We start from the raw sequence: 10,000 nt of genomic DNA on the forward strand, positions 1-10,000 counted from the left end.
GCCCACCGCGCCCCCCGGCCACCAGCCACAGGGAGGCTGACGGGAGATGCTCGGCCGTCGCCTCTGGGACAGGGAGCTACTTTTCTTGGCTGGTGCTGGACCCGACAGCCCCAACGCCGCTTGCGACAACGGACCTCAGGTGTCACTGGCGAGAGAGGGAAGAGGATCCTTGTCTGTGGATTAACCGTGGAGAGTTTTCCCGATGGATGTATGAACAACCGTTTTCTTTTTCTTTTTTTTTTCTTTTTTTTTTTTTCTCTCAAACAAAACGCTTTTGACTGGATTCCCCCCCCCCCCCTCCATATCCCAGCGTAACTCCCAAAAAGCACGTGTGGACACGATAAACTCACCAGGACACATTAGCACCCATGACCCACACATTTTCCAACGCCCACTTAGATCCACACACATACGCCGGGCACTGTAAGTATTGAGTCATTTGGACACACTCACTGAAAAGCCCATTAGTTTTCTATTTTTCTCAGCGTGAGCAGGAGAATGGAGACAGCCTGGACTGGTGGGGGGTTGACAGCCCGAGACCCCTGTCCATCCTTCTCCATCCCCCAAATGGATTTTGTTATCTCTGAAAATGCGTTGCCTGGAAACCAATAAAAGCTTGCGATTCTGTGAAAGGAACTGTCGCCCGGCCCGCACATCACACAGCTGGACCTGTAGCCGAAACCGTTTTTAGCCGGCGACTTCGGCGCCACCTGCCTCCTCATACTTGTCTTTTCCCTTTGCGCTGCGGTCCGCACCCCGCCGTCGCCATTTTCGCCAACGGTAGCCTGGGCGCGCCGCGCCGCCCCCCGCGGCCCGTCTTCTCGTCCGCGCCCGACCGGAGGGCGTCCTCGGACTGGAGCATGAGCGGGTGCCGCTACCCGTCGCCCCCCGCGGTGCCCCCGGAGCGGGACCGCATGTACCAGCACAAGGTGTCACTGGTGGTGCGCTACTTCATGATACCCTGCAACATCTGCCTCATCCTGCTGGCCACCTCCACGCTGGGCTTCGCCGTGCTCCTCTTCCTCAACAACTGTACGTGGGTTCCTGATACGTCCTGCACGGCCTTTGTCAACACCGCAAATGCCAAGTTCACCCCACACCGGTGTACCTGTGTGCGTGCGTGTCTGAATGCTGGATGCATGGAGGGTTCGATCTTTAGCTACCCAACGGCAGTGGTGAAAATAAAGTTGTTGCTTGCCTCATTGGGGTTGTCGCTTGATCGTGAGATTGGAAGAATGACAAAGGAAAATGAAAGAAAGAATGAACGAAAGAGCCGCGCTGGATGTCCTTGTTGTGGCCGTGCTCCTCCACTTGACTTGGCTCGCCTGCCTTATCGCCACCCAAAGTGGCGAGAGATCTCGACCTTACATTGCCTCTTGTCGGCAGGCTCCATAGTCTCCTATCTGCTTTTCCAAATCCTGGTTTGGCATTTACTTTGAACTGTAGTACAAAGCAGCCCGATCTTTGCAAAATGTCTCTTGCATCGACCCCCTTCCCGGTCTGAGGGACGACAGCAGTCCTGGTGGTTTGGAAGCGTAACTTGAAATAACTTTTGGTGGCGAGCTTTCCCATAGCGATAGCCAATCTCTGTCAAGCAGCACTCTTCCTACATTCCTACGTTGATCAAAAGCGTGATGCTTTGGCCCCCATCCCCATCCTGGATCCGGATTTCTACCCAGAGTGTGTGTGAGACTGCAGTCACAGCCGGCATTAGCATTCGTCTCGACGTGAGTCTCCAGTGACCACTTGAGAAGCGATTTTGCTTCCTCACTTAGTATGCAAATAACCGCTGTTGTCTCTCCTGTAAGACACTTTAAAGTGTTTGATTTTTATTTCCACGTTTTCCTCCCGCCGTCGCTGCCGCGTTCGGCCCCTTCTCGGGTTGTCCTGACGTTTCTGCGAGAAACGTCCCCGCCTATCACAGAGATACAGTATCTCGGGCGCGGCGTGAGTTGAGGCTTCCCGCATCGTTAATTCGGATTGAGCAGCCGTTGTTAGGGGAGTTTTATGGACGAAGAGATACTTCCGCCAAGGTTGCCAACCTTAACATTCCAATTACGCTGATGGGAGTGACTGTTTTCACTGGCGGGCTCCACTCTGCAGCGGCAGCGCTGAAAAGCAAGTTTGCGCGCGCGCGCCTGTCCTCCACGCAGCACGGTCACAGATTCGCCGAATCTGAATGTGCAGTACATTTACATTTACATGTACAAGCGAGTTATGGAACACATTTGTGGTTGAGCCTTGCTAGGTTCACGGACATGACGAGACGTGGATACATTCTCACTTAAAGGGATCGGCCCAGAAAGCATTTAATGGGACCTTTGGGTTCCCTGAGCCGCTATATGCCACTTCGCAGTCCGACGGAGGTGAGCATCTCCGTCGGGTCATCCGTAATTACCTCTACATTACCGTAGGTAAATGTGTGTTTTTGGGGGTTGACAGATATGCAGAGTTGTGGCAGTTTGAGTTTGCGCTCGCAGGTGTTCCGCAGCACCTGGGAATCCTTGGCGGCGCCGTTGCCTTCGTTTGTCAATGCAGCAAAACCGCGCTCACAGTTCACACACAGATTCACAGCCACGGCTATTTTCGGGCCGACCCGCCAGTTGCCTGCGAATCTTGGAATGGAAAGGGCCCAAGTCGCCCTCTCAGAATAGAACGAGCGGAGCTGCTCTCCGTCAGGGAAGTGAACCAGGCGGAAAAGGCCAATGTTTAGGGACGTCTTCATCACTGTCGGGTTTGTTTAAAAACTCTTTGTGGCGCTGGATCCTGTCGCGCTCGCGCGTCATGTCGTTTCTCCCCTCCCTCGCTCCCTCGCTCCCTCGCTCGCGCCCTGTGTGACTCCGCTTGATTGGCTGTTATCAGTCGGCCAGGTTTTCGGTCACGTACGAGGCGCCGTCGTCGCTGGCCCCTTGGACGCCGCAGCGTTAGGGCTTGATTAAAAAGGACCGAAAAGGGGGCGCGGCGGTGGGCGCCTTCCTTTTTAGAGTCCTGTCTTCTCTCTCTCTCTCTCTCTCTCTCTCTCGCTCGGCTCCGCCACAGTATCTTCTGGTCTCTCTGTCTCTCTCTCTCTCTCTCTCTCTCTCTCTCTCTCTTTGACGTGCCGGCTGTTCTGGGTGGGTGGGGATGGGGTGGGGGGGGTTCATTTGTATCCCGAAGGTGTCACAGAATCAATTTCAGCCAGACAGATTCTATTAGATTTAAATACAAACACACGGTTTGAAACGTCCCCCATCTCTCAGCCCGCTCAAATGGACAGAGAGAGAGAGAGAGAGAGAGAGAGAGAGAGAGAGAAAGAGAGAGAGAGAGAGCGAGCGAGGCTTGAAGATAATGAAGTGAAAGGCGGTCCATTATCGCTGTTTTTCTCTCCATGTGGCCAGAAGGACATCTGGATGAGGTTGTGGGTGTGGGTGGATGGGTCATGGGTGGGGTGTGGAGGAAGGCCGTCTTCCCATTGCTCGTCGGGGTGGCGAAATACAAATACGAGGTGAATGGCCGTCGCATTGCATGACATTACATCATATCGCGGGCGCGTTTGTGGAAAGCGATTTCACAATAAGTGCATTTGTCAGGTGCAAAGTCGAAGCGACAGCACGCTGTCTGGCGGCGGAGCTTTCGACAAGAACGAGTGCCTTGTTTGTTTTCAAATTGACACTTGATCTAGTGGCACAGTGGGTCACAGCGGTTTCAGCCTTTATTTGCTGTTATTTACACACAGAGGGTTATTTTGCACGTAAATGGATGCATTCATACGCCGCTTTCCTCGCCACCAAGGCCACTCGTCAGTGCTTCCCGCGCTCCGTGCCTCGCGCTTACCCATTCACACACCAACGGCCGTGTCAGCCAGCCCAACCCATCGAGGGCCCTTAGGGGTCAGGCGCCTTCGCTCAAGGAGAACCCGGCAATCGAGCGAGGGAGGAGCCGAGGATGCGGCCGCCGGCCCCCCCCGGTCGCCGCCCCCCCCGGTCCGCCTTCGGGAGCGACCGCCGCCCATGTCGCGTGAGGGTTTAAAAAAAAACGCCACCTCCCGTAGAACCCAAAGTCGACGCAGCCCCCTTTCCTTAAGACGGACGGTAGGTGTTCACGCGGCGCGTTCATGGGTCGCGGGGGGGAAGGGGGCGTCCTCGCCCTATGGCGGCCGGGCGGGCGGAGGCTTACGCAGGTGTGCGCACGCTCGCTCCGGCAGATGGCTAAATGTCACAGTCGGACACATATTGATCTGTTGGAGATATAAGGTGAATGATGGCTAGTGTGTGACATTCACACACAGATGCCACAAACGCGTGCGCGCACACACACACACACACACACACACACACACACACACACACACAGAATTCGCGGAGAAGCAGAGAGAGAGATGGAAAAGGACGATACGTTTGTGGAAAGGCTTTATCTTGTCCTCTGTTTTATGGAAATGAGGAGCACGGTTCTCCAGCTCGTTCCGTATGCCACCTCCCCGTGTGGCGCTACTGTACGTCCGTGTGTGTAGTTGTGTGTACCCGTGTTTATACACACGGCACATGTCGCCCGCGCTCTCACATGTCTGTTCTCGGTGTGTTTGCCTAGACTGCCGCGCCGGGCGCCGTCCTCCGTCCTCCGGAAACACGTCTCCTTTTAACGCCCCTTACGTTTCTTCTCTCTTTCCCTTCCTTTTTTCCCCTCAAATCTTCCGTATGGAAATCAGTTGCCGTCATGACTGACTGGAAAACAGCTTTGGCAGGCACTTCATTATTCACCTCTAGCCCCATCCCCTCTCCCCTCCCCGAATGGGCTTTTTCTCTCCCTCTCCGTCTCTCCGCACCTCGCTCGCCCTTTTTCTTCTCCCTCCAATTCCCGGCTGTTGACAAGCAATTTTAAGTGAGCCCAAATTTAAAACCAGCCGGGCGGACGGGCGGGCGGGCGGACAAGGTGGGTGAGGCGAGGGAGGGAGGGAGGGTGGGAGGGAGGGAGAGAGGAGCCCGAGTTCCCAGAGAAAGAGGAGCCCGGTGCGGCGCTGACGGGGTCGATGTGCTAACGGGGTAATTGATGTGATGCATTTTATCTTCCTCATTATCCCTCGCAGCGCCGCAGAGACAACACAGAGAGACGGACAGAGAGAGCGAGAGGGGGGGAGGGAGGGAGGGCGAGGGAGGGAAGAGGAGAGGGAGGGAGGGAGAGTGAGAGAGGGAGAGTGAGGGAGGGAGGGAGGGAGGGAGAGAGGGAAGGAGAGAGGGATGGAGGGAGGGAGAGAGGGAGAGTGGGACGCCCTGGCGGTGACGTGCACGCTCGCGCACGTCACCACGTGTCTGTTTATTTGTTTGTTTTGTTCGTTTGCGTCCTGCTGTTTCCGCGGCGCCGGCGGCTCGCCGGGGATCGGCTCGGCTGCCCGCGCCCGAGCGAATTGGCTGGGGAGAAGGCAGATGGTGTGCGGGCGGGTGGTTGGGGTGTGTGGGCGGCGTTGGCGTAGGAGGTGCTGGCGGTGGACGTTGGCCACGCCCTGTAACCTGCCGCTTCCTGCCCAGACCCAAAGCTTTGACTCCGTCTCCATTTTTGGCAAATAAAATGGGCATACATCATCAAAATAGGCCATAAGCACAGTTCTACAGGGGTTTATGTGCAGTTTTTACCGGTCAACGGCTGCTTCTTCTTCCTCTTCTTCTTCTTCTTCTTCTTCTTCTTCTGAGATTATTTCATGATAAGAAGTGTGTCACGGTGAAAAATATAACCATCCAGGGAGTTGGAGTCATGGCGTCGACGTCATCCTCCGTCGAGAAAACGGAGCCCGGAACTACGCATGATGTCATCGGTCGTCCTCGGGAGAGAGAGAGAGAGAGAGAGAGATTGATGACATCTACTTCCGTGTGTGTGTGTGTGTACAGCGAGGGATGGCGGCGCGTGTCATTGCTCCCCGCGAAGGTTTGCGCGGGCGGGAAGGTTTAATCACCGGATTATTGAGCCGGATGAAAAGGTGCAAAAAGGAAGTCACCACCTCTGCACGCGCTCACATGTGAGGACAGTCCCTCGGCGTGGCCCGGGGCCGGGCGGGGCCGGGCGGGGGCGAGGGTGTCGGGTCAGAATTCGTGAATTAAACAAAGAAGCGCTGATGAAACCGCTGTGACTGAAGTGCACCCCCGCTGAAAGGTGTTTGATAGAAAAAGCTGCAACGAGAGAGAGAGAGAGAGAGAGAGAGAGAGAGAGAGAGAGAGAGAGAGAGAGTCCTTCTCTCTTCTCCTCCCTCCCTCCCACCCTCCCTCTCTTTTTCCCTTTGTCTGTAGCAACTCAATTACTTGGCCTTCACCCCTGGGAAAGTCCACGTATCTGCCGTTAACTAAAAAAAAAAAAGAAATGCTATTCCTCAAACGCTCACCGTCTCCCCTCTCTCTCTCTCTCTCTCTCTTTATCTCTTTCAGACAAGCCTCCGCACTTCACGCCGACCCAGCCTCCCGATGGTAAGTCCTGTTCCCTTTCTGCTGCCTTACGGGGCCGGGCCGGGTGGGGGTGGTGGGGGTGGTTGGGTGGGGTGGGGTGGGGTGGGCTGGTGGGGGCACACAAATAATGACCTCCCCGGCTCAGAAGATGGATGGTCTCCTTTGAAGTGGGCCGGCAGGGCCCGACTCTCCTCTGCCGTGTCCCGTCCGAGCGCCGCTTAGGCTTAGGGTTGAATTTTAAATTCTTTTACAGCCTGTTTTAGAGCGACGGGGATTAAAACCCCCCTTTTTTTTTTTCATCATTTTATATATATATATATATATATCTATATATTTTAAGCGCTCTTTTGGTGTGCCAGGTGTCTTTCTGATGTCTGCCCCACGCGGCCGGTGCGGTCGCGACGGTGGAAAAGGCTGTTGCTGCGGGTGTGGCGTGGCGTGGCGTGGCGTGGCGTGGCTTGGCGTGGCGTGGTGCGGCACCTTCATACAGATCTGGCTCCAGCCGTGTGAGGGGGGGCGGGGGGCGCGGCCCCTCCGTCCCGCCCCACCGCTGTGTGCCGCCTCGCCCGTCTGCCGCTTTGTTTCAGTTTGGTCCTTAATTAAAGAAAAATAGCAATTCATTGGCAAGTAACGCCGGTGCTCAGCGCTCTTTAATTGAAGGGAAACATCTGGTTTCTCAGGCTGTCGCCATGAATATTTATCAGAGGCGGTGCACCGGGCGCGGCCTTTGATAGACATCATGCACATTTATTTATTTATTTATTTATTTTTATATTTTTATGTCTGGGCATTTTTGGGGGGGGGAGGGGTCCCTCAAAGATTTGTCCCTTGTTTTCGTTGGGGGGGGGGGGATTGGGGGGCAAAGTGAGAAAAGGCAGCGCTCTTAATGACTCAGCCCGTCCGCCGCGCTGGAGGATTGTGCCGAATCTGTTGCTGATAATTGCTCAATCACTCGCCCCGCGGGGCAGGCTTGTTTGCCGGAGCCGTTTGTGACGGACGAGGGAGAGGGGGATTCTTTTCTTCTTTTATTTTTTTATTTATTTTTTTATTTCTATTTTTTTACACGCCATGATGGGGATCGTCCGGAGAATATTCGGCTGCCGACGAGGAACTGAGCTCGATCGGCGCGGACGAGACGGATTTTCAATTTTGGGTTTTTTGGTTCTCTGTTTTTCTCCGGCAAACCGCCCCCGCAGAAAAGTAGCTCCAATTGCCGGCGGCCAGACTCGTCGCAGTTATTCGTTTTCTTTTTAGCGACGGATTAAATTGCTCCGACAAAAGACGGCGTCCCTCCGACAGGTCCACCGTTGAGTATAAATGTGTGTTTTTGGAAGGGGGGGGGGGGGCGGCGGTGCGAACAAACATTGTGACGTAGCCTCGCTCTCTGTCGGGAAAATGAGAAACCAGAAACCAGACCAGGTTCGTCTTCCTCTCCAAGTTTTTGCTTCCCAGAGGAAAAATGTGCTGCTCTTATCCACCGAGTCGCTCGTTTGCCGAGTATGGAAGTTCTTTCTCTCCGAAGGGCACAGTTTGTTTCCGCACTAGTCAACCGTTTAAAAGCCACCGCTAGGCCTTAATTACGTTTCCAATAGTCCTGTAGGCCCTCCGTCAAGCAGCCTGCGCCGCTTTTCCTGTTTTTTTTCTTTTCTTTTTAATATATTTGCCAAGCAAACCATAAAAAGCACCGTCCCCAATCACCGGACTAAAGCTCGCCCCGCGGGAACAAAGTTTCTCTGGGTCATTTAGCACCGGGGCAGATTAGCGGGGGGCAATTAGTGATGGCCCAAATCCCGGAGTCCCCCTCCTTGCAGTGGCAGCGGCGGCAGCGGGAGGGGCGCGCTTGAAGATCACCGCCGCTGGGGACGAGCAGAGCCCCCGCCCCCGCCCCCGCCGTCGGTTAAAACCTGGCTGGGATCGGGGACGGGGAACTCGTCCTCCGGCGAGGACGCTCCGGGCGCAGGCGCTTAATTATACGGAATCACAGGATGAGAAAATACTCGGGGAGAGAAAAACAGCATTTTTTAAACAGCCTGGCTTTTCTCCGATTGCTCGGATTCGGCGCGAGTGATTTCGTCTAATGAGTCGCGGATCACGACGTCAGAAATCTGGGGGGGGGGAGGCTCAGGCTCTCAGTGTAGCGCCCACAATTAGCCGGCGGTTCCCTCCCCATGAATGGACCTCTAAACACCAGCCAAAAAAAGTGACAAAGTCACAAAGCGGCCTTTAATTAGACGCTCTAGTCGGAGGCTCGGCGTGGCAGTTGCCGGGCTCGGGGCCGCTCTCATTATTGCCTGTCGTCTCCCGGTAATAAGACGGCCACGGCGGGGTTTGGCCGAGGCCGGGGAGCCCTGCGGAAACCGAAGCTCAAAGGATTACGGAGCAAGGACCTCCGGGCCGCGGCGGTGGACGCCGCCTACTCTGCGGTCGGTGTCCTTGTCCAAACAGGGCGGAGGGCTCGGAAACGGGCTTGTTTTGTGGGTTCTGGGAAACGGGAACGCCAGCGGCGGAGTCGAACGACCGGGAAGGAGATCAGAACTTCCGCTCCGCGTTTGTTACCGCTCGAAACGCAGCGGGCGAGCGCTCGGCCCGCCCCTCTTGGTTTAAGCTTTTGCAGTAAACATCCGTCCCTAACGCGAGCTTTATCCATTTGATCCGGCCCTTTTGCGCTGGGTCTTAAGCGTTCCCGCCGCCGCGGCCGCCGCCTCCTCTCCCCTTAAAGACGACTCAAGGCCTGTGCCGGGTTTCCGGTCCGGCACAATGGGGCAGAACCGGGTCGGCCGGTGGCGGGCGAGCCCCCTCTCCGTTCCGACCTCAGGTGACGCCGTTGGAGAAACGATCCAAGACAGGCCAGGAAGACAGAGGCAGCTGAGCCGTAGATAACTTAGCCCCCCCCCAGCCCGGCGGTAAGCAAGGCGCTCACACTCGATCCCTTCAATTTGGGACGTGTCATTCCGGAGCGTCCGACCAGACATTCTCTCCTCTCGGGGGGAGAGAGGAGGGAAATAAGATGGCCCAGGTCTAAAAGACATTTGATCTCGGACGGAGGAGTCGGTGGGTGGGATGGGGCGGTGGGGCGGGGGGAGCTGCTTTCTGTCGCCGGCTAAGAACTGTTTCAAAAACTTTCCATCAGTTTTTCGAAAAAAAAAAAAAAAAAAAAAGGCTCCGGCTGCATGCCAGCACTTTTCCCATCATGGTCACTGCCCCCATCAGAAGAGAGAGAGAGAGAGAGAGAGAGAGAGAGAACATTCTCTGGGTGGCTGTAATTTATTCTGCCGGAGCCTTTCCCTGTGTTCTTGACAGAAAGCCTGACTCAGAGAGAGGCAGAAATAATTATGAGTAGTTGGGTTATCTTAATTAAATCTTTTCACATCGCAGATTTCACACAAACGGAGGCAAAATATCTACCTCATCTGAGTGGGCGGCAGCGGCGGTGGTGGGGGGGCTGGTGGTGGTGATTGTGAGGGTGTTGAAGGGAGTGAGGGGCGAGTGTGGGAGGGGGGTGGGGGGGAGTCGGGGCGGGGGTCTGAAAATGCCTCACATCAAGATATCAAAGGCGCACTGTAAACACGCCTCCCGCCGTGTGGGGTTTTAGT

At 55.5% G+C, this 10,000-nt stretch overlaps 1 protein-coding gene across 1 annotated transcript in view; it reads left to right on the forward strand.

The window, feature by feature from the left end:
• Positions 1 to 10,000, forward strand: part of agrn (agrin) — a gene marked incomplete at both ends in the record, with an annotated part of 243,326 nt that overhangs the window by 79,905 nt on the left and 153,421 nt on the right. The window contains one exon of the mRNA XM_080014535.1: positions 6,390 to 6,428. Coding sequence (XP_079870661.1) covers positions 6,390 to 6,428 — 39 coding nt within the window. The remainder of the gene's footprint in view (positions 1 to 6,389; positions 6,429 to 10,000) is intronic.

The sequence above is a fragment of the Zeus faber genome (genome assembly GCF_960531495.2).
Source record: "Zeus faber genome assembly, chromosome: 15".
Lineage (NCBI taxonomy): Eukaryota > Metazoa > Chordata > Actinopteri > Zeiformes > Zeidae > Zeus > Zeus faber.